This window comes from Hypanus sabinus, chromosome 29 (assembly GCF_030144855.1).
Source record: "Hypanus sabinus isolate sHypSab1 chromosome 29, sHypSab1.hap1, whole genome shotgun sequence".
NCBI classification, from domain to species: Eukaryota; Metazoa; Chordata; class Chondrichthyes; order Myliobatiformes; family Dasyatidae; genus Hypanus; species Hypanus sabinus.
Window position 1 is genome coordinate 26,902,622 of NC_082734.1, and position 23,882 is coordinate 26,926,503.

At 46.1% G+C, this 23,882-nt stretch overlaps 2 protein-coding genes across 7 annotated transcripts in view; both read left to right on the forward strand.

The window, feature by feature from the left end:
• The window catches only part of LOC132383153 (neurotrophin-4-like), a 62,159-nt gene extending 54,986 nt beyond the window's left edge, over positions 1 to 7,173 (forward strand). For 3 of the 4 annotated variants that reach the window (XM_059954005.1, XM_059954006.1, XM_059954007.1), the window contains one exon: positions 5,118 to 7,173. In XM_059954005.1, coding sequence (XP_059809988.1) covers positions 5,138 to 5,866 — 729 coding nt within the window. In that variant the 5' untranslated portion in view covers positions 5,118 to 5,137 and the 3' untranslated portion in view covers positions 5,867 to 7,173. Of the gene's footprint in view, positions 1 to 677; positions 963 to 5,117 lie in introns of those variants that run through there. The other variant, XM_059954008.1, reaches the window with a different exon arrangement.
• A 7,110-nt stretch (positions 7,174 to 14,283) lies between these two features.
• LOC132383154 (protein lin-7 homolog B) overlaps positions 14,284 to 23,882 on the forward strand; it is a 31,968-nt gene continuing 22,369 nt past the window's right edge. For all 3 annotated transcript variants that reach the window (XM_059954010.1, XM_059954009.1, XM_059954011.1), the window contains exon 1: positions 14,284 to 15,886. In XM_059954010.1, the coding sequence (XP_059809993.1) occupies positions 15,850 to 15,886 (37 nt within the window). In that variant the 5' untranslated portion in view covers positions 14,284 to 15,849. The remainder of the gene's footprint in view (positions 15,887 to 23,882) is intronic.

The following is a 23,882-nucleotide window of genomic DNA, read 5'->3' on the forward strand; positions in this document are numbered from 1 at the left end:
ACACTAGGAGGAAGCAGGGGGGTAGTCAGTCCTCAACACCAGAAGTTCTGCAGATGCTGGAGATCCAAAGCAACGCGCACAAAATGCTGGAGGAACTCAGCAGGTCCGGCTGCATCCCTGGAAATGAATAAACGGTCGACCCTTCTCGGGACGGGAAAGGAAGGGGGAGAACGCACCAGAATAAAACGGTGGAGGGAGGGGAAGGAAGTGATAGCTGAAGCCAGGTGGGTGGGAAAGGTAAAAGGCTGGAGAGGAAAGAATCTGATAGGAGAGGAGAGTGGACCAAAAGAGAAAGGGAAGAAGAAAAGGGAAAAGAGAAAGGGAAGAAGATGATAGGTAGGTGAGAAGAGGTAAGAGGCCAGCATGGGGAGTAGAAGAAGAGGGCAGGGAAAGGAAAAATATTTTACTGGAAGGAGAAATTCATGCCATTAGGTTGGAGGCTACCCAGACAGAATATAAGGTGTTTCTCCTCCACCCTGAGGGTGGCTTCGTCACAGCACAGGTTGAAACGGGAACGTGAATGGGAATTAAAATGCTTGGCCTTTGGGAAGTTCCACTTTTGGCCCACCAATTTACGATGGTTCTCACCAATGCAGAGGAGGCCGCATCACATTAGTAAATTAACTTGGTCGCATGGGTGTGTTTGGGTGGTGAAAGCTCATTGGGCCAGAAGGGCCTATCTCTAAGTAGGCCTGAGAAACCTCTTGTTCTCAGGTCCGACAGCGAACCGATTCGAGTTCCCTACCTGGTGTCTGAGGGATTGAAACTTGGCTGTAACCTTCACTGGGTAGGATGTGAACAGGGGTACTGGGAGCAGCAATGGGAAACTCGGCTACTAATTCCGATCTACCTTCAGTAACCTTCCACCCCTTCTTTCCAGGAATCCCTCTGTCTTTATAACTTACAACGATCTTCCTTCCAATCGACTCACCGCCTTCGTGAAAAGTTGCTTCACCTTGTCTGTGAGTGACCCCTTTATTTTTAAATGGTGACTTCCCCAGTGTGAAATTCTCAGAAGAGGAGGGATCACTCTCTCCGCACCTGTCAATCTTGTATGTTTCAATCAAGTCAAAAACGTGCAGAAACCTTACCCACCTCTCCACACAAGGCTGTCCACCAATTCCAGTTATTCAACAAGGGAAGTGTCTCGGAACTGTTTCCAATGCACTGACTTCCTGACGCTCGGCACAAACCTGCTTCCTCTCAGGCTGTCAGAACCCTCTATCCTCTCTCCCTCACCTGCCTAAAATGGAGACCTCTACTGTAATCAGTACTCTAGGCGTGCTGTCACCTGCGCACCAAATTCAGTGCCTGTACACGGCTGAAGCTTTGTTATGAGGTGATTGAAAATTTTCACTTGGCCAGGGACACAAATTCAATCCCAGGCTGATGCAGAAGGTCTTTCCCTCAGCAGCCAAGGGCCCCATCCTCAGTTTTGGGCGCCTTTTCTAAGAAAATATGTGCTGGCATAGGAGAGGGTCCAGAAGAAGTTTACAGTCCTGGGAATGATAGAGTCATGGAAAAGTACAGCATAATAACAGGCCCTTCAGCCCATCTAGTCTATGCTGAACCATTTAAACCGCCTAGTCCCATCGACCTGCACCAGGACCATCGCCCTCCATATCCCTCCCATCCATGTATCCACCCAAACTTCTCTTAAATGTTGAAATCGAGCTCGCATGCACCACTTGCGCTGGGAGCTCATTCCACACTCTCACGACTCCTCTGGGGTGAAGAAGTTCCCCCCCTCGTGTTCCCCTTAAACTTCTAAGGGTTGATATACTAGGAGCGTTTGATGAGTCCACACCTGTACTCGCTGGAGTTTAGAAGAATGAGGGGGAGGTCTTATTGAAACCTACCAAATATTGAACGGCTGGGAGAGAGCAGACGTGGAGAGGATGTTTCCAGTAGTGGGAGAGTCTAGGACCAGAGGGCACAGAGTCAGAATACAAGGGCATCCCCTTTGAATAGAAATGAGGAGGAATTTCTTTAGCCAGAGGGTGGTGAATCCCTGGAATTCATTCCTGTGGAGGCTGTCATTCGGTATACTTAAAGCAGAAGTTGACAGGTTTTTGATTACTGCGGGTGTCAAATGTTACGGGGAGAAGACAGGAGAATGGAATTGAGAGGGAAAATAAATCAACCATGATCAAATGGCAGAGCAGACTTGATGGGCTGAATAGCCTAATTCTGCTCCTATGTCTTATGGTTTTACGGACAAAAGGTCTCTCCCTCCAAAGGCAGGAAGACCAGGAAATATCGCCAACATGGTTGTTGGAATTGTGATTTACAGCTTGTTATCCCGGTCACTGTCTGACCCGGACTCGATTCCCGAGGCTAAGCAAAGAAACCTCAATATCACAGAGTTGTGCAGCACTGAAGTAGAAGACTCAGCCCATTGTGTCCATGACAACCATTGAGTACTTTTCCATACTTTCACCCTTCTCTAGATGTCCTTGTGATAGGTCGGTCCTCAGGGCCAAATGGGACATACCCCAGGTTATTACGGGAAGTGAGGAAAGAGATTGCTGTGTATTTGGTGATGATATTAACTTCCTCACGGAGTAGTGTCAGATGATTGGAAGGTGGCAAATTTGTTCAAGAAAGGCAGTAGGGATAATTCTGGGAATTTTAGACCACTGGGTGGTGTGCAAATTATTGGATTCTTACAAACAGGATTAATGAGCATTTGGAGAGGCATAGTCTGGTTAGAGAAGTCAGCGTGCCTTTGAGAGGGGAAAGTCATGGCTTATGAACCTGCTTATTTTTCCTGTGACAAAACACACGGATGAAGGTAGAGCAGTTTAAGATTTATGTGGATCCTACTAAGGCGTTTGACGAGGTTCCCTGTGCTGGGCTCATTCAGAATGTCAGGAGGCAGGGGATCCAGGGAAACCTGGTTGTGTTCATTCCGAATTATCTTGCCCACAGATGGCAGAGGGTGGTTGCAGATGGAGCATATTCTGCCTGGTGGTCGGTGACCAGTGGCGTTCCTCTGGAACCCCTGCTCTTTGTGATTTTTATAAACGAACGGATGAGGAAGTGGAAGAACGGATTTAGTAAATTTGAAGACGACATGAAGGTTGGAGTACGTGGATGGTGTGCGAGGCTGTTGTAGATTACAACGGGCCATTGATAGGATGCAGAGATGAGCTGAGAAGTGGCAGGTGGAGTTCAAACCAGAAAAGTGTGAATTGATACACTTTGGAAGGTCAAGCTCGAAGGCAAAGTACAAGGTTAATGTCAGGATTCTCAGCAGTGCGGAGAAGCAGAGAGATCTTGGGGTCCAGCTCCATAAATCCATCAAAGTTGTCATGCAAGTTGATAGAGTTGTTGAGAAGGCATATGCTATGTTGGCCTTTTAGTCATGAGATAATGTTACAGCTCCTTCGTACTGTTAATTTAACTGAAGAACTTCTTGAGATTATCTTTATGCCTACTTACAAATCCATCTCATATCCCTTTTTAACCCTCCTGATTTCACTCTTAAGCCTGGTCTTACACTTTATACATTTGTTGAGAGATGTATTCATACACAGCTGCCTAAGCATGATGTACGCTTCCTTCTTTTTCCTAACCAGTGGCTCGATATCTCTCATCAAGTTCCCTGAATTTGATACGTCAACTCTTCACCCTAACAGGAAGATGCTGCCCTTGGACTCTTGATTTGACTCTCTTAAAGCCTCCCGCTCACCAACTGTTCCATTGCCTGTAACTAGAGTCACCCAGTTGTCTCCAGCTAGCTGCTGCCTAAAGCCCCCAAAGTTAGCCCTGCTCCAGTTCAGGGCTTTAACCTGTGGATCTGCTCTACCCTTTTCCATAATTATTTAAAAACTAACAGAATTGTGGTTATTGGACCCAAAGTGCTCACCGACTGGCTCCTGTTACTTGTCCCGCCTTGTTCCCTAAGATGAAGTCTGGTATCGCCTCTTCCTGAGCCGGTTCCTCTATAAATTGCGTGAGGAAACCATCTTGGATGCACTTCACCAATTCCGCCCGTCCAGGCCTGTGTGATCCGGGTGACCAAGTCAATACTGGGAAAAATGAAACCTCGAACTATCACCACGCCACTGCTCTCACAACTCCGTGTCATTTCTCGACACATCTGCTCCTCAAGTTCCCACTGACTGTTGGAGGGTGATCATCCCCTTCTCATTTCGAAGTTTTATCCAAACTTTAGACAATCCCTCAAGAATTTCCCCTCCAGGCACTGCTGTCATTCCTCTTATCAAAAAGGCAGCACCCCCTTCCTCATTATCTGTTCCTCTGTCAAGCTTAAAGTTTCGGTATCCCAGAACACTGAGCCACCAGTCCTGCCCTTCTCTCATAAACACAAGGGATTCTGCAGATGCTGGAAATCTAGAGCACTCACACAAAATACCGGAGGAACTCAGCAGGCCAGGCAGCGTCTATGGAGTCCTAATGAAGAGTCTGACCCGAAATGTCAACCTTGATGCCGCCAGGCCTGCTGAGTTCCCCCAACACCTCGAGTAGCCTGCCCTTCCCTCAGCCGCGGTATCCCAGTCGGTGGAGGCAACCCACACCTTCAGTCCGGTGATGTGCGATCACGGAAACAAAACTCCACACCGATAGCCACAGAGGTCAGGATCGAACCCGTGTCACTGCGGCTGTATGGCTCGTTCCCACTTCCCCTCCGCTCTCTGGTCTGACCCAAACTCGTCCGTCTGCTCGCACCTCGAGCCACCGACTGGCACGCCGTCGGCTGCAGGAGGAAGTGCTGAGAGGCGTTGGTGCAGCCATTGCAAGGGCTCAGTGGGGAAGGACCGCGGTATAGGGTTTTTCCGCTACCAGACAGGAAGGAGCCAGCTTGGGTAAGGAAGCCCCTCAAATACTGTGACTGTGCACCACCCTCGGGGGCCAAATGCGTGGCACCAGTCCTTTTGGTTTTAAGAAATGTAACAGAACACAACCTTACACATTGACTATGGATGTACCAGTGAAAAGTTATTGCATGGTCTATTCTTGTAAAAATGTTTTTTATTATGAATAAAGTTTTTTTTGATTTTAAAAAGTTCTCGCTTCCTGTCATGGTGTACTGCTTTGATCCTGCGCCTTGTCTGGGTCCGTGTTTAACCACAGGTCTTCTCTCTCCGCAGGTCAGTGAGGGAGCAGAGTGATGGTCATCCTCCTTTACACCATGGTCATTTTGTATCTTGGCAACATCCAGGCTGCTCCCCTACAATCAAACAGCGGCTCCCAAGACCGTGGCTCTGACTGGGTCAGACAGGGGCTGCCGGCCCTGTTGACGGACGGCGAGCTGGACGGAGAGATGACCGGGGAGAGCCCAGCAGATGAGGCGATGCTGGACGTGCAAGGGCTTGACTCCGAGGTCTCGGGCCGGGAGTGGGACCTCTACTCCCCGAGGGTTATCCTGGCCAGCCGACCCCCCGGCGACCCGCCCTTGCTTTTCATCATGGAGGAATCGCTGAGCCAGACGGAGATGGCCAACAGGACTTCACGGGCGAAGAGGCAGTCCCCGAATGTGGGCGTGGACCCTTCCCGCCGGGGTGACCTCTCCGTCTGTGACAGCAGCAGCGAGTGGGTGACCAGCCGGAGGGTGGCGGTGGACGTCCTGGGCAAGACGGTCACCATCCTGACCGAGGTGCCCACCTCCACCGGCCCCCTGAAGCAGTACTTCTATGAGACCAAGTGTAACACTCGCTCCTCCACCGCGCAGGGTGGGTGCAGGGGCGTCGACAAGAGGCACTGGATATCCGAATGCAAGACCAAACAGTCATATGTGCGAGCCCTGACCATGGACGCCCAGAAGCGGATGGGGTGGCGGTGGATACGGATAGACACTTCCTGTGTTTGCACACTGATCAACCGGACAGGGAGACTGTGACCTCTCTCCTTCCCTGGGTCCAAATCCAAAACCACCCCCTCCTTTCTATTTGATGTTATCTATATTGTTGTAAATATATAAAATATATAAATTATTTCACTAAGTTTTATGGATTGCATGTAAAAAGTTATGTTTATACTTTGAACTGTTGTATTTATTCCTGAATTTACATATTGGTACTGTTTGTATTAACTTATTGTATTTTGAAATATACTATTCTTTACTTGACACTGTGTCTTGCTACAGATGAGGGGAGTCTCCCTATTGGTCAGTGTCATTCTCGGCCAGAGGTTAATGGGAGTAAAGAACTGATTTTACTTTGCAGGGCTCAGTCACTTTGGGTTGGGGAAGGGTGGAGACTGCCGCCTTAACTTTACTCAGGAACTTTGGTGCACCACCACAGGCTGGGATGTATAACTGCAGCGTGACTGTTTACATTGAAAATGTGACTGTAACATGACTGGTTTCATTGCAGAAGAGAAGCGTTGGCACAGGTCAGATCTTTGTGTATGACAGAGGGCCAGATGGATTTATTTTACAGGCAGGGGAAGGGGTTCTCTGCTCTAATCAGTAATCCAGCACCCTTGGGGCCTGCCAGATCCATAGGTTTTCTGGACTGTTGGATGTCAGACCCACTTATAGCCAAACACATTGCGACATTACACTTGTTACTTGCTGGTGTGAAAGATTTCCAAGCGAAACAGGTGAGTTTACCAGGAGCAGGAAATATGCAAGACTCCAGTCTCAACCTTCCCGAGTTCCTGGAGTACTGTGTGCAGTTCTGGTCTCTATACTGAAGGGTATACTGGTTTGGAGGCAGTGCAGAGGAGGTTCACCAGGTTGATTCCAGGGATGAAGGGGTTAACCTGTGAGGAGAGATTGAGTTGCCTGGGACGATACTCTCTGGAGCTCAGAAGAATGAGAGGGGATCTTATAGAAACATACAAAAGTTTGAAAGGGGTAGATAAGATAGAAGTAGGAAAGTTGCTTTCATTGGTAGGTGAGACTAGAACTAGGGGACATTGCCTCAAGATTCAGGGGAGAAGATTTAGGATCGAGATGAGGAGAAACTGCTTTTCCCAGAGAGTGGTGAATCTGCCCAGGGAAGCAGTTGAGGCTTCTTCACTAAATATATTTAAGAAACAGTTAGATAGGTTTTTACACAGCAGGGGAATTAAGGGTTATGGGGGAAAGGCAGGTAGATGGAGTTGAGTTTATGGACAGATCAGCCATGATCTTATTGAATGGCAGGGCAGGCTTGATGGGCCAGACGCCCTACTCCTGCCCCTGTTTCTCATGTTCCTGACCCCACCCCTAGCACCCCGTCCACAGCCTTAACCCCGTTTCTGGTCACGCATTCCACTCACACTCCGGAGCGACTGGCGGTCAGACAAGCAGATTGTGTGGGTTTTACTGAGAGCAGAGTGACCACAGCACACAGCCATTGGTGGGAGAGTGACCACAGCACACAGCCATTGGTGGGAGAATGACCACAGCACACAGCCATTGGTGGGAGAGTGACCACAGCACACAGCCATTGGTGGGAGAGTGACCACAGCACACAGCCATTGGTGGGAGAATGACCACAGCACACAGCCATTGGTGGGAGAGTGACCACAGCACACAGCCATTGGTGGGAGAATGACCACAGCACACAGCCATTGGTGGGAGAGTGACCACAGCACACAGCCATTGGTGGGAGAATGACCACAGCACACAGCCATTGGTGGGAGAATGACCACAGCACACAGCCATTGGTGGGAGAGTGACCACAGCACTCAGCCATTGGTGGGAGAATGGCCACAGCACACAGCCATTGGTGGGAGAATGACCACAGCACACAGCCATTGGTGGGAGAGTGACCCTGCAGCAAAATGCCCTCACAGATAGTTTTCACTGGAAGCACAGAGAGTTTGCCCAATACTCACTCAGCACCTCTTGATGTTGCTTTGCAGACTGGAGTGCACCTCTTGAATCAGGCCATGTGCTTTTCCAATATATATCCGTGAGGGGTGTCCTTTCTTTAACATTGTAAACCTCCAGGGAAAATATCCGTGTGGTGTATAGAAGGGATCACTTATTTGGGCTGTTATGATGTCAACGTTTGGAGGGTAGTGATTAGTGCTGTGGAGAAACAGACTCACTGGCCAAGTGGACGCACCTTCGGAGTACATTGAGCACTATGGGGGTTACTCTGTTATCTGAGGAATTCTGCCTGGGGAAGGATTATCAGGGAAAAGGGGGAGGAACTGTGCTGTACAGTCCAGGCATTGAACTTACCACAAGCTGTGACTCGGAAGCATGTTGCATGGTGTTGTGAGTTAATGATCTCACTCTCTGCAGCTTCTCAAGCTGGAAACCAGCCACGACCCGCAAACAGCCGCATTGTAGTGAGATACTGTCAATTCACCTACAGCCTCACCAGGTCCAGAGTGAGTTACCGTCGCTTCAACCCCGCCAGGCGCTGCAGTGAGTTCCTGTCACTTCACCTTCAACCCCACCAGTTTCCGTAGCAACTTACCGTCAGTTTGACACTTCGCCTTCAACCCCGCCGGTTTCTCTCTGTGGTCGATGGACTGAATGTCTGAGTATGGAAAAGTACGCCCTCCGTTCCCTGCCATCTCTAAACCGGTCGGAATTATTCCGGTGAGCTTGTATGGAAAATTGAGGCCGGCGTCGACCCAGTCTGTTACTCAGGACTCGGCCAGATTCAGATCCAGCTTCTCAGGGTGGAAAGTTCACCTTATAATGGAGGACCTCTTGTGGTCCAGCAGAGAGCCCGGAGCTGAATCTTATGCATTCAAGGCCTTCCCCAGACTTAAGGACAACTCTCCTGAACCAACAGTCCGAAAGATATGCTCTCCTTTGGAGGTGAAGTTAATTCCCTCAGGTCAACATGAAAATAACTCATTTTTTGAATGTGTGCGGGGAGAATTGTCTGATGTATCCTGGACAACTCTAGCCCTCAGCCAAGGTTGTTAATATGGTGTTGATCCGGATTCTGTTTGCGGCACCTTGCTGTGCGTGAATTCCCCGCTGCGTTCTCTCCTTCGCACCTCACTATCAGTTGTGGAGCGACCAAAGAGTAAAAGTAACACTTCGTGCTTTTATTTTGTTTCATCAGATTAATTACTCACTCAAAGTTTCATGGCTGTGGCTACGGCACCAGTTCAGGGGTTAAACCTTAAAGTCCTGCACACTTGGGAAAATGAATAAATCAGAAACATTAAAGCTAATCATTTTCTTTAACTATTTCTGTTTATGGGTGGTGAAAAGTGGTCAGGATGGAGACAGAGACAGTTGTTTGACCAAGTGGGAAGTTACACATGAAGCCTCCGGAACTTCTTCCACCTTCAAAAACACCCTCAGATATTCACGACGATGTTACAGGACCATTGGACCTCTCCAATCTATGCCAGAGTTTCTAGTTCTCTTTAACCCTGGCCCACTCTCTTTATCCTTTTCTTCTTCAGGCTGAATCACTGGGGGCATTTGAAGAGGAAGTAGAACTTGTTTTGAAGGATATTCAAAGACTTTGGAGGGGGTTCTGCCATGAAGCTGCTAAACAAGATTAAAAACCCACTGTCAACAGGAAAAACACTGGCATGGATAGAGGATTGGCTGATTGGCAGGAGGCAAAGAGTAGGAATAAAGGAGGCCTTTTCTGGTTGGCTGCCAGTGATGAGTGGTGTTCTGCAGGGGTCAGTGTTGGGATTGTTTTGTTTCATGTTATATGTCAATGACTTGGATGACAGAATTGATGGCCTCGGGGACAAGTAGGTGGAGGGGCAGGTAGTGTTGAGGAGGCAGGGAGTCTGCAGAAGGACTTGGACAGATTAAGAGAATCAGCAAAGAAATGGCAGGTGGAAGACTGTAAAGCTATGCATTTAATAAAGTAATGAAATAATAAAGGCGTAGACTATTTTCTAAATGGGGAACAAAGTTTCAGAAATCAGAGATTGCATAAGGACCTGGGAGACATTGTGCAGGAATCCCTAAAGGTGGTAAGGAAGGCCAACACCATGTTAACATTCATTTTAAGAGGACTAGAAAATAAAAGCAAAGATGTAATGCTAAGGCTGTGTTAGTCAGACTGCACTTGGAGTATTGTGACCAGATTTGGACTCTGTCTATGAAGGCATGTGCTGTCCAGAGGAAATTCATGAGAATTATCTTGAGAATGAAAATGTTGACATACGAAGAGCATTTGGTGACTCTGGGCTTGTACTTCCCGCAGTTTAGAAGAATGAGGGGGAATCTCATTAAAACTTATTGAATATTGAAAAGCCCAGTGCAGGTGGAAAGGATGTTTCCTACCGTGGGGGAGCTTAGGACCAGAGGGCACAGTCTCAGATTAGCAGATCGTTCCTTTAGAACAGAAATTAAGAGAAATTAAATGCCAGAGGGTGGTGAGGTACAGATGGATGTAGAGGCCATGTCATTTAAAGCTGAAGTTGACAGGTTCTTGATTATTATCTTTTATTTTATTTCATTTTATTTATTTCGAAATACACGAAGGAACAGGCCGCTGACCTGTGCCACTCAGCAACCCACCAGTTTAACCCTCGCCTTATCAGAGGAGAAGGGGAGCTTGCTACATGGGCAACAGCTTGCTTTCCATATCGTACTGCCCGGGCTGGCATATGTGGGCAGCTCGGACGCAATATCCACAGTCAACTCTGACTGACAGAAGCTTCAGAGGACAATTTACAAAGACCAGTTAACCTACTAACCGGTCGGGTGATCTCGAACCCCAAACTGACTCCCCAGGCTGTAGTATTAGTAAGAGTGTCAAAGCGTTACAAGAATCACCCCTTGTAATAATGATCAGTGAGGCACAGAGAATCTGTAGTTACCGACAAGTAACTTTTGTTTCACTTAAAAAGTATGTGGGTTCACAGACTACCTACCTGTGTGCACCCTATTGGCATCCCTGACCCTCCCTGAACCAGACAGTGAAGAGAAAAGGCATTCCTTGTGGTCCCGATCCCCACGTGTCCATGGAACCCTCCCTATCCGTGATGGCTGGTCTCCGATTGCCGGAGAGTTGTCACCCCTGTGTATTTGAAGCTCCTGAGTCTTTTACTGTTCCTCTTCAATTGAACTGCTGGATCTCCATCCCTATTGGCTCAAGGTCACCTGACCTACCTGGGTCACCTTCTTACTGGTCATTTTACAGGGCTACAACCAACATTGTTTCATGGCTCTGCCCGCCCCAGCCTTGTGTATTTGAGTCTTTCAACTCTGATTGGTCCAAACCAGTTAAACGAGGCAACCCAGACAGAGTCTAACGAGATTACAGATTGCTTCTTTGAGAGCTCTGGCATTTTGCATAATAAGTAGCTACTCCTCCGAGAATGGTCTCAAATTTACCTGAAGTTCCTTGTGCCCACATTCAATTGCTCTGATTAGATTGGCCCAGAGCAAGGATCTGAGTCCACAAAATAGGAGGAAGCAAAGACAATTGGTCTGTCTACCTCCCCTGTCCTTGAGTAGACTAGAGTTTCTCCTGTTGAACAAAGTTAATGGGGAGAAGACAAGAGAAGGAGGTTGAGAGGCATGATGGACTGGAGGAGCAGACTCAATGGGCCAAATGGCTCAATTCTGCTGCTATGTCTTATGATGTTATGGTGGTATGGATCGAGGGAGATGTTCTACTGGAGGGGATGAGGTCTAGGGCTGATCAGCCACGATTATAGTAAATAGTGGGACAAGCTTTGTGAGCCAAGTTACCTCTCCTGTTTTCTTATCTTCATGGCTTTAGAACATTGAACAAGACAGAACAGAACAGGCCCTTTGGCCCACAATGTTGTGCCAACCCTTTAAACTACCCCAAGATCAACCCAACCCTCCCGTCCCACATAGCCCTCCATTTTCTGTCATTCATGTGCCTACGTAAGTGTCTCTTAGAAGTCCACAATGTATCTGTCTCTCCCACCACCCCTGCCAGCATTTCATTTGATGGGTAAAAAAATACTTAACTCTGATTCCCCCCCCCCCCCGAACCGATTGGGCCAAAGGGCCTGTACTGTGTTGTACTGTTCCATTGTTAGTGACATATGTATGTACAGTACATGGAGAATGTAGTCTTTTTGAATATCAGCATTTCCTTTCAAATATTTAATATTTCTGTTTCTTCTGAATGAAAAATGTTATATTTTTCACACTGTATTCCATCAGCCAAGCAGCAGCTATTCACTCAGACCCTGGTATCCTCTTTGTATCCATATAACTTTGATGCCTCTATCCCTGGATATAGAGGGAGGCCGGGCAGGAGATTCCATCCCCTTCTCTCAACTCCTCCGTCTCCATCACAGATGTTCTTCATTCTAGAATGAAGATGTCCTCCTTCTTCAAAGAAAGGGGCTCCCCTTCCTCCACCATCAATGCTGCCCTCAACCGCATCTCTTCCATTTCGCGCACGTCTGCCCTCACCCCGTCCTCCTGCTACCGCACCAGGGATAGGGTTCCTCTTCTCCTCACCTACCACACCATCAGCCTCTGCGTCCAGCACGTATTCCTGCGGAATTTCCACCGCCTCCAACAGGATCCCACCACCATATCCCCTCCCCCACTTCCGCATTGCTCCTGATGCAACTCCCTTGTCCATTCATCCCTCTGCTCCCTCCCGGCACTTTTCCTTGCAAGCAGAACAAGTGCTACACCTGCCCTTACACCTCCTCCCTCGCTACCATTCAGGGCCCAATACAGTCCTTCCAGGTGAGGCGACACTTCACCTGTGAGTCTGTTGTCATCACCTGTTGTATCCAGTGCTCCTGGTGTGGCCTCCTGCATATCGCTGAGACCTGACACGGATTGGGAGACCACTCCATCTGCCAGAAAAAGCGGGATCTCCCATTGGTCAGGCCACCCAATAATTCCACTTCCTATTCCAACATGTCCATCCATGGCCTCCTCTACTGTCGCAATGAGGCCACAATCAGGTTGGAGGAGTAAAACTTTTTATTCCGTCTGGGTAGCCTCTCACCTGATAGCATGAACATTCATTTCTTGAATTTCTGGTAATGCCAACCCCCCTGCTTTATTCCCCATTCCTATTTCTCTCTCTCTTTGCCTGCCCAAGGCCTCCCTCTGGTGCTCCTCCCCACCTTTTCTTTCTTCTATGGCCTTCTGTCCTCTCCTATCAGACACCCCCTTCTCCAGCCCTGCTTCTCTTTCACCAATCAACTTCCCAACTCTTAACCTCACCCTTCCCTCCCTCCCTCCCTCCCTCCCTCCCTCCCAGTTTCAGCTATCAGCTTGTGTTCCTCCCACCCTTTCACTCTGACTCCTCACCTTGTTTGCTTCAGTCCCGCTGGAGCGTCTCGGCCTGAAACGTCAACTGTTTACCCTTTTCCATAGATGTTGCCTGGCCTGCTGAGTTCCTCCACCATTTTGTGTGTGTTGCTTGGATTTCCAGCATCTGCAGATTTTCTCCTGTTTGTGAGAAGATTGCTGGGGCTGTTGTGGAGACCTTTGAGACTTCTTTAGCCACAGAAATAGCCAACGTTGTTCTTATAAGAAGGCCAATTGGAATAATCTAGTCAATTACATTAGTAGTAGGGAAATTATTAGAGAAGATTCTTAGGGACAGGTTTGACTCACCTTTAGAAGGGATGGATTTGTTGCAGAGAGTCAGCATGTCATTGTATGGGCAGATCAAGTCTCACAAATTTGACTGAGTTCTTTTAAGAAGGTGAAGATAATTAAGGGAAGAGCAATGGATGGTGTCTGCGTGGATTTTAGTAAGGCATTTGACCAGATCCTTCATAGTAGGGCAATCAAAAGTCTGCTGGGATTAGATTCAAAGTTGGCTTGGTCATGGAGGACAGATAGCAACATTTAAGAGGCATTTAAAAAAACACATGCACAGGCTGAGGGAGATTCAAGAGTCTGAAGAGGTGCTGAAGGAAATCAATAGGTCAGACAGCATCCGTGGAGAGAAATGGATTGTCAGTGTTTTGGGTCAGGACCCTTCATCTGGACTGCGAAGGATCATTGCTAGGAGATAGAGGAATATGGATCATGTGCAGGCAGATGGAATTAGTTCAGATTGGCGTGGTGGTCAGTGCAGACAATGTGGGTTGAAGGTCCTGTCTTTGCCATGTGTTTTATGTTCTATCACCCTTTAAGCTGCTCTGCAGACATTGTGTAATATTCTCAACCCTGGCACCAGGGGAGCTACATAGCATCCTGGAGTTATGTCCACGTCCTATCCAACTGAGCCATACATGATGCTTCTTTCCCGAGGATCCTACCCCCTCACTAATGTTCAAGGGGAAAATCTGTTAATTGGCCAATGGGAGTCAGTGGGAAGTGACAATCAATGGGAGAATAGTAGGAGGTAACAACTTATAACCAATAGAAACAGGCAATGCGTGTTGTTGGGAGGCAGTTGATTGGAGCACATGGGAAAACAGGCAAACGGAGATGGGATCATATTGATGGCATCGATGGGGTGATAGGATCCAGTCAAAAGGAGCCAGGTTTCATAAACTAAGGGGGCACTGACAAAGTATCAATGAGAGGCAGGTATTGAAGTCAATGAGGTCCAACAGGAGGCAACAGGAGGAGGGAAAGGGTGAATGGGAGGCCAGCTCCAAGAACCAATAAGAAGTTGGCAGGAGGGGTTATGAACTGCTCCCGAACCTGGTGCTATGGGTCCTGAAGTTCCTGTACCTTCTTCCTGATGGCAGCAGCAAGAAGAAGGCATGGCCTGGCTAGTGGTAATCCTTCAAATTTCAAAGTTCATTTATTATCAAAGTACATCTATATCAGCATACACAACCCAGAGATTAATTTTCTTGTGGGCATACTTCATGAGGGATGCTGCTTTCCTCTGATAGCACTTCATGCAGATGTGCTCGATGGTGGGGAGGACTTTAGCTGTGACGGACTAGGCCATATCCACTACTTTTTGTAGGCTTTTCCATACAAGGGCATTGGTGCTTCCATACCAGGCAGTGCTACTCTCCACCACACATCTATAGAGGTTGGTCAAAGTTTCAGATGACTTGCTGAATCTTCACAAACTTCTAAGAAAGTAGAGGCACTGCTGAGCTTTCTTCATAAAGACATTTACATGCTGGACCCAGGACAGATCCCCCAGAATGATAACATGGAATCATTTAAAGTTGCTGATCCTCTCCAACTCTAATTCCCCCAACGAGAACTGATTCTTGGACTCCCAGTTTCCCCCTCAATAATCAGCTGCTTGGTCTTGCTGACACTCTGTGAGAGGTTGTTGTGGTGGTTCCATTCAGCCAGATTTTCAATCTTCCTCTTTTATGCTGATTCATCACCACATTGATTCAGCCATGGACAATGGTGTCATCAGCGAATTTCATTATGGCATTGGAGCTGTGCTTAGCCTTACAATCATAAGTATATGAGTTGAGAGTTAGGGGGCAAAAGTTTAGGGGTAACATGAGGGGGAACTTCTTTACTCAGAGTGGTAGCTGTGTGGAACGAGCTTCCAGTAGAAGTGGTAGAGGCAGGTTCGGTATTGTTATTTAAAGTGAAATTGGATAGGTATGTGGACAGGAAAGGAATGGAGGGTTATGGGCTGAGTGCAGGTCGGTGGGACTAGGTGAGAGTAAGTGTTCGGCACGGAATAGAAGGGCCTGGATGGCCTGTTTCCATGCTGTGATTGTTATATGGTTATAAAGTGAGTAGAGCAGGGGTTAAATGCACAGCTTTGAGGGGCATCTGTGCTGATAGAGACTGTGGAGATGTTGTTGAGGCTAGATTATGAACCAATAGAAAGTTGGGAGGATGGACCAATAGGAGTCAGGCAGTGAGAGCCAATGAGAGGCCAGCAACAGACTCCGCCCTCCATGCGATGCAGCGACGCCAGCGGCTGAAGGCGTTCATTGCAACGCGCGGGGTAGGGGGCGGGGCCGAGTGCCCGTGAGGGGCGGTGCGTTGCCAGGGAGGGTCACGTGCCCCTACATGGTTGCTGATCAGGTGACGCCGGCTTGACGATGGCGGCGTTGGCGGAGTCTCTATCGCTGGAGAGAGGTGAGGGGACGAAGCGGGAGACCGGGCAGCTGCGCCCGCCGCGTCCGTTCTGTCAGTACTCTGCGGGCGGACACGGGCGGCGCTCTGCGTCCTCCCTCGATGCCTGTTTATTTTGTGAATGAGCTGTTATTCCACTGACCAATCGTCTGTCCAGGATCTGATTGGCATTTGGGCGGACTAATCGATCGGCGCGACATGATGTCAGATTAATATGCATAAGGTGATAAAGGTGTTAAAGCCAATAGGTGCGGGAGGCGGAGCCCTAGTAGTAGTAGGTTAGGTTGCACACTGGTACTTGTTTGGAGCTGCAGGCATCATTCTGATTCCCCTATTGAGGAGGGGTTGGGCACATGTCTTTGGGTTGTTAGCACACTTCACGTAGGTGGATCGGTGTCAGAAATGTTTCTGGGTGTTCAATGTTCTCCAAAGTATCTACTCAAGAAAGGTTTTATTCCCACCACCTGTCACCATCCTGAAGCAGCTTGCCTCATGGTCAGCTCTCGACAGCTTACATCCTAAAACAATCCTGGCACCCAGTCACAGAGGAGTGGACAATTAGTTCCAGTTAGAGATGAGGGAGATGCTAGGAAATCATTTTGTTATGTAAAAGCTATCCAAATCTGGAGAGCGGGGTTTCAAGATTGCTTAATGTCATTTCCAAGTGTAAGGAGGATTGTTGCTTTGGATCCTTTGCAGTTCAAAAACCAAAAGATAAAGAACACAGTAACAATAATAATAATAAGTAATACACAATATATAAATATATATAAGATACATAGATTGATTGTATGTCCATAAAATGACGCCAGGCTGACATAAGGTTACTGACAGGAAATAATAAAGTACTTAGTGACAGAGTTGGTGGGTGGGTGGATGTGCTGATCAGCCTTACTGCTTGGGGTAAGTGTTTTGAGTCTGGTAGTCCTGTCATGGATCTGATTAGAGTGGGACAAACACTCCATGAACAGGTCATGTGGGACCATTCATGATGTTACTGGTCCCTTTCCTTATATATGTCCTTGTTGGTGGGTAGGCTGGTGCCAGTGATGTCTTGACTGGCCATTGTAGAGCCTTCCTGATAAAGGAAGAAGTTTTAGATGGAATCTGAGATAGAATTCTTTCACACAGGAGTATCTGGAATTGGGGACATGCATGTGTAGTGGAGAAAGAAGCATTACAAGCTTGAAGTATGGAGATAAGCACTTGAGTTATTGTAGTACACTACAGACCAAGTGCTTATAAGTTGGATTAGCACAGGTGGGTTTTTGATGGCTGACATGTGGGTGATGGCAGAAAGGCCTGTCTATGTGCCAGATGACTCAGTGACTGTTCTCCCTATTGGAAGATTGAAGCTGATGCTCTCATCCCATTATAAAGTGATTTTTTTCCAATTTCCCCCTCTCATCAACTAAAATTGAATGAGATTGTTGGACTTTATTTGTCATGGACTGTATTAAAACAGTCCTAGACGACTGTGTCCCCACAAAATCATCCAGAGTCTTCCCCAACAAGAAGCCATGGATGAGCCATGAGACCCTCAATCTGCTGAGGGACTGTTCAGAGGCATTCAAATCTGGTAGCTAAGAAAGCTACAAGAGGTCCACGTATGATCTCTGCAAAGCCATGTCACGGGCAATGTGGCAATTCCAGAGTAAACTAGAATTAACAAAGGATGGTCGACAATTGTGGCAGGGCTGGAATACCAGCTCCTCTTATAAAGTTAAATCAAGTGACATGGGTGACAACAGGGCTTTGCTTCCAGAGGAGCTCAATGCCTTCAATGCTTGCTTTGACTGTAAAAGCATGGAGGAACCATCACAAACACCCACAGCCCCCGATGATCCTGTGGTTTCAGTCTCTGAGGCCAACGTGGGAGCAACTTTCAGGCGGGTGGACCACAAAAAGCATCCGGCCTAGGTGGGGATGCCTGGCCAGATTCTAAAGACCTGTGTAGATCAGCTGGCTGGAGTATTCACTGAGATCTTTAACCTCTCACTTTGGCAGTCTGGAGTACCTACCGGCTTCAGCCAGAATCAGGTTTAATATCACCCACATACGTTGTGAAATTTGTTAACTTAGCGGCAACAGTACAATGCAATACATAATGATATTGGAAAAAAGTAAATCAATTACAGTAAGTGTATATACATATATTAAATAGTTAAATTAAAAATAGTGTAAAAACAAATAATATAAAAGTAGTATTCATGGGTTCCATGTCCATTTAGGAATCGGGTGCAGAGGGGATGAAGCTGTTCCTGATCGCTGAGTGTGTGCCTTAAGGCTTCTGTACCTTCTTCCTGATGGTAACAATGGGAAAAGAGTATGTTCTAGGTGATGGGGGTCCTTAATGATGGATATTGCCTGAGGCACTGCTCCTTGAAGATGTCTTGGATACTGTGGAGGATAGTACCCAAGATGGGGCTGACTAATTTTACAACTTTCTGTAGCCTCTTTCGGTCCTTTGCAGTAGCTCCCCATACCAGATGTGATTCAGCCTGTCAGAGTGCTCTCCGCAGTACATCTGTAGAAGTTTTCGAGTGCTTTGGGTGACAAACCAAATCTTTTCAAATTTCTAATGAAATATCACTGCTGTCTTGCCTTCTTGATTGCTGCATTGATTTATTGGGGCCAGCTTAGATCCTCAGAGATCTTGACACAGAGGAACTTGAAATTGCTCACTCTTTCCACTTCTGATCCCTCTTTGAGGACTGGTGTGTTTTCTCTTGTCTTCCCCGTCTAAAGTCCACAATCAGTTCTTTGGTCATACTGACATTGAGTGCAAGGTTGTTGCTGTAACACCACTCAACTAGCTGGTATATCTCACTCCTGTACGCTCTCTTATCTCCATCTGAAATTCTACCAACAATGGATGTATCATCAGTAAATTTATAGATGATATTTGAGCTATGCCTAGCCACACGGTCATGTGTATATGTGAGAGTAGAGCAGAGGGCTAAGCACACACCCCTGAGGTGTACCAGTATTGATCATCAGCGAGGTGGAAATATTATTACCAATCTGCACAGATTGTGGTCTTCAGGTTAAGAATTCAATTATCCAATTGCAGAGGGAGGTACAGAGTCCCAGGTTCTGTAGCTTATAGATCAGGACTGTAGGAGTGATGGTATTAAACGCTGAGCTATAGTCAATGAACAGCATCCTGACATCGGTGTTTGTTTGGTCCAGGTGATCTAGGGTCGTGTGAAGAGCCATTGAGATTGTGTCTGCCGTAGACCTATTGTGGCGATAAGCAAATTGCAGTGGGTCCAGGTCCTTGCTGAGACAAGGAGTTGATTCTAGCCCTGACCAACCTCTGAAAGCATTTTATCACAGTAGATGTAAGTGCTACTGGACGGTAGTCGTTAAGGCAGCTCCCACTAGTCTTCTTTTTTTTAATAATTTATTAAATTTTAGAAAATTACAAGAATAAATGTGATAATAAAGTAGTAAGAAAAATAATATTAACCCTCCCCCCCCCCCAACCCTTATCTAAAGAAAAAAAAAGAAAGAAAGAAAGAAGAGAAAGATCGCCTGGATATCGGAGGATCCACACATGCTCCATGGAGTTCAAAATAATTTTAATATTTATTTTTACTTTCTCCAATTACTTTATAATTTTATCTTCAAAGGACCTATGTACTTAATCCTATCTTTTGTAGGTATGGGAGCCAAATTTTCAAAAATATATCATATTCATTTCTTAGATTGTATGTAATTTTTTCAAGTGGAATACAACTATGTATTTCATTATTCCAATGATCCATAGTTAAATATAAATCAGATTTCCAAGTAACTGCGATAACTTTTCTGGCTACTGCCAATGTAATTTTTATAAATTTTTTCTGATACTTATTCAATTTAAGTTTCGATATTGTCCCTTCAATGTCTCCTAATAAAAATAATACTGGACTATGTGGGAGTTGTACTCCAGTAATTTGTTCCAATAAAAGTCTTAGATTTATCCAAAATGGTTGAATTTTAAAACAAGACCAAGTAGAATGTAAAAAAGCACCAATTTCTTGATTACATCGAAAACATTGGTCAGACGTATTTAAATTTAATCTATTTATTTTCTGTGGTGTTATATATAATTGATGTAAAAATTATATTGTATTAATCTAAGTCTAACATTTACTGTATTTCTCATACTATCAGAACATAATCTTGACCAATTTTTTCCATCAATTTTAACATTCAAATCAGATTCCCATTTTTGTCTTGATTTATGAATTCCTAATTTAATTGTCTGTTTTTGAATCAAATTATAAATACAAGATATAATTTTTTTTAATTTTTCCTTTCTGAATTAATATTTCTATTTCACTAGGTTTTGGCATCAACATTGTTTGACCCAGCTTTTCTCGTAAATAAGCTTTCTTGTAAATAAGAATACACTTGTCTTCTTGAGCACTGGTGTAATTGTTGCCCTTTTGAAGTAGGTGGGAACGTACTACTGTTGCAGTGAGAGGTTGAAAATGTCCTTGAGTACTCCAGCCAGTTGGTTGGAAGACGTTTTCAGAGTCTTTCCAGCCTTTCGGGGCTGCCACCTTGTGAGTGTTCACCCCCCTGAAAGACAGCCTGACATTGGCTACCGAGACAGAGATCACAGGGACTTTCACAGCTGAAGTTATATTCTGTCTTTCAAAGCGGGTTTAGAAAGCATTGAGCTCATCTGGTAGTGAAGCATCACTGCCACTCATGCTGTTGGGTTTCACTTGGTTGGAAGTAATGGCCCGCAAACCCACCAGAGTTGACCTGCATCCGATGTCACCTCCAATCTTGCTCAAAATTGTTCCTTTGCTCTTGAAATAGCTCTCCGCAATCATACCTAGTTTTCTTGGCCAGACCTGGGTCACCATACTTAAGTGCCACAGATTTAGTTCTCAGCAGACAACGAACCTCCTGGTTCATCCGTGGCTTTTGGTTTGGGAACGTACAGCAAGTTTTTGTAGGCACACACTCATCCACGTAGGTTTTAATAAAGTCAGTGACAACTGCAGCATACTCATCCAGATTCAGACGAATCCCTGAATACAGTCCAGACCACCGATTCAAAGCAGTCCTGTGCTCCCCTTATTCAAACCTTCTTGGTCCTCACTACTGCTGCTGCAGTAATTTGCCCATCGCAACTTGCCTATCGCCACAATAGGTCAATGGCAGCCACAATCTCCATGGCTCTCCACACGGCTTTAGACCACCCGGACAACACAAACACCTACGTCAGGATGCTGTTCAATGACTATAGCTCAGCATTTAATACCATCATTCCCACAATCCTGATTGAGAAGTTGCAGAACCTGGTCCTCAGTACCTCCCTCTGTAATTGGATCCTTGACTTCCTAACCGGTGTGGATTGGTGATAACATCTCCTCCTCGTTGACGATCAACACTGGTGCATCTCAGGGGTATGGGCTTAGCCCACTGCTCTACTCTCTGTATACATATGACTGAGTGGCTAGGCATAGCTCAACTACCTTATACAAATTTGCTGACGATACAATCATTGTTGGTAGAATCTCAGGTGGTGACAAGAGGGTGTACAGGGTGAGATATGCCAATTAGTGGAATGGTGCTGCAGCAACAACCTGGCACTCAACATTAGTAAGACGAAAGAGCAGATTGCAGACTTCAGGAAGGGTAAGATGAAAGAACGCATACCAATCCAAATAAAGGGATCAGAAGTGGAGAGAGTGAGCAACTTCAAGTTCCTGGATGTCAAGATCTGTGAGGATCTAACCTGGTCCCAATGTATCGATGTAGTCATAAAGACAGTAAAACAGCGGCTGTACTTTATTAGGAGTTTGAAGAGATTTGGTATGTCACAAATACACTCAAAAACTTTTATAGTTGTACCATGGAGAGCATTCTGACAGGCTGCATCACTGTCTGATATGGAGGAGCTACTGCACAGGTCCGAAAGAAGGTTGTAAATGTAGTTAGCTCCATCTTGGGCACTAGCCTACAAACTACCCAGGACACCTTTAAGAGAGGGGTGTCCATTATTAAGGACCTCCAGAACCCAGAGCATGCCCTTTTCTCATTTTACCATCAGGTAGGAGATACAGAAGCCTGAAGGCACATATTCAGTGATTCAGAATAGCTTTTTCTTCTCTGCCATCTGATTCCTAAATGGACATTGAAGCTTTGGACACTGCCTCACTTTTTTTAATATATAGTATTTCTGTTTTTGCACATTTAAAAAAAACCTATTCAATACACATAATCGATTTATTTATTTTCTCTCTCTGCTAGATTATGTATTGCATTGAACTGCTGCTGCTAAATTAACAAATTTCACGTCACATGCTGATGATAATAAACCTGATTCTGATTCTTCAGTCTCTGCCTGTGCTTAGGGAGAGTAGAAGTACAGCTAGGTGATCAGACTTTCCAAAGTGTGAGCGTGCAATAGCACGGTAAGCACTCTAATAGTGGTGTAACAGTGGTCCAGTCTGTTGTTTGCTCAAATGATTTGTTGACGACAATTATTTAGTGACCTTTTCAAGCCTTCACCCCCAAAATGATGGTGAAGGCGTCAGGGTGTGCTGTTTCGTGCATGTTGATTCTATTGCTCAGATCATCTGGAACCTGTTTGACACTGGCCTGAAGTGGAATGTACACCACTACCAAAATGATCGCTGAAATCTCCCATGGCAGGTAAAATGGCCAACACTTCATTGTCTGGTACTCCAGGTCTGGTGAGCAGAATTGGAACATCACTGACACATTTGCGCACCAAGAGGAATTGATCATGAGGCATACACCTCCATCTTTGCTTTTGAGAGACTCAGCAATAATTTCCACTGCCTAAAAAGAGCAAGGTATCATGAATCACTATCATCCAGCAGCACCTACATCCACGATGCTGAAGTGCTTTGAGAGGTTGGTGATGAACCATATCAACTCCTACCAGAGAAGCGATTTGTATCCACTCCAGTTTGCCTACCAACACACCAGGTCCACAGGAGATGCCATTAAGCATATCTCCACCACGAAGCACATCTACACAAAGCATTGTCACAGGAAAGCAGCTTTCATCGTCGGGGAGCCCCTGCCACCCAGGACATGCTCTCTTCTTGCTGCTGTCATCAGGAGCCACAGGACTCACACACCACCAGGTTCAGGAACAGTTATTACCCCTCAACCATCAGGCTGTTGAAGCAAAGGGGATAACTTCACTCAATTTCACTTTCCCCATCATTGAGATGCTCCCACAACCAAAGGACTTTTTGTCTCATGTTCTCTATTGTTTATCTATTTATTATCATTTCTTTCATTTGTATTTGCACAGTTTGTTGTCTTTTGCACACTGGTTGAATGCCCAAGTTGGTGCGGACTTTCATTGATTCTATTATAGTTATTATTCTATGAAGGATTTATTGAATATGCCAGCAAGAAAATGAATCTCAGGGTTGTATACAGTAACATATACAGTACTGTGCAAAAGTCTTGGGCATATGGTGCCTAAGATTTTTGCACAGTTCTGTATTTGTCAATGTGGGACAGAGAATGAGTTTGAAAATCAGACGGGAGCAAAGGATGTAAGGAATGGTGAGGGTGGAGCGCGTAGGAGGGGCGTGGGATAGGTGGCAGGAACGGAGTACCAGGGGTAAGGGGTGGTGTGGGTACAGACAAAACCAGCTCTGAGACACCAGGCAAGGTTATTTGATTCCAAACAAATGCTTAATTGATCATTGGAATGGCAGGCTGTGACCAATGGGGTACCACAAGGTTCGGTGCTGGGACCGCAGCTGTTTACAATATACATTAATAATTTAGATGAAGGGATTAAAAGTAACATTAGCAAATTTGCCGATGACACAAAGCTGGGTGGCAGTGTGAAATGTCAGGAGGATGTTATGAGAATGCAGGGTGACTTGGACAGGCTAGGTGAGTGGGCAAATGTATAGCAGATGCAGTTTAATGTGGATAAATGTGAGGTTATCCACTTTGGTGGCAAGAACAGGAAGGCAGATTATTCTCTAAATGGAGT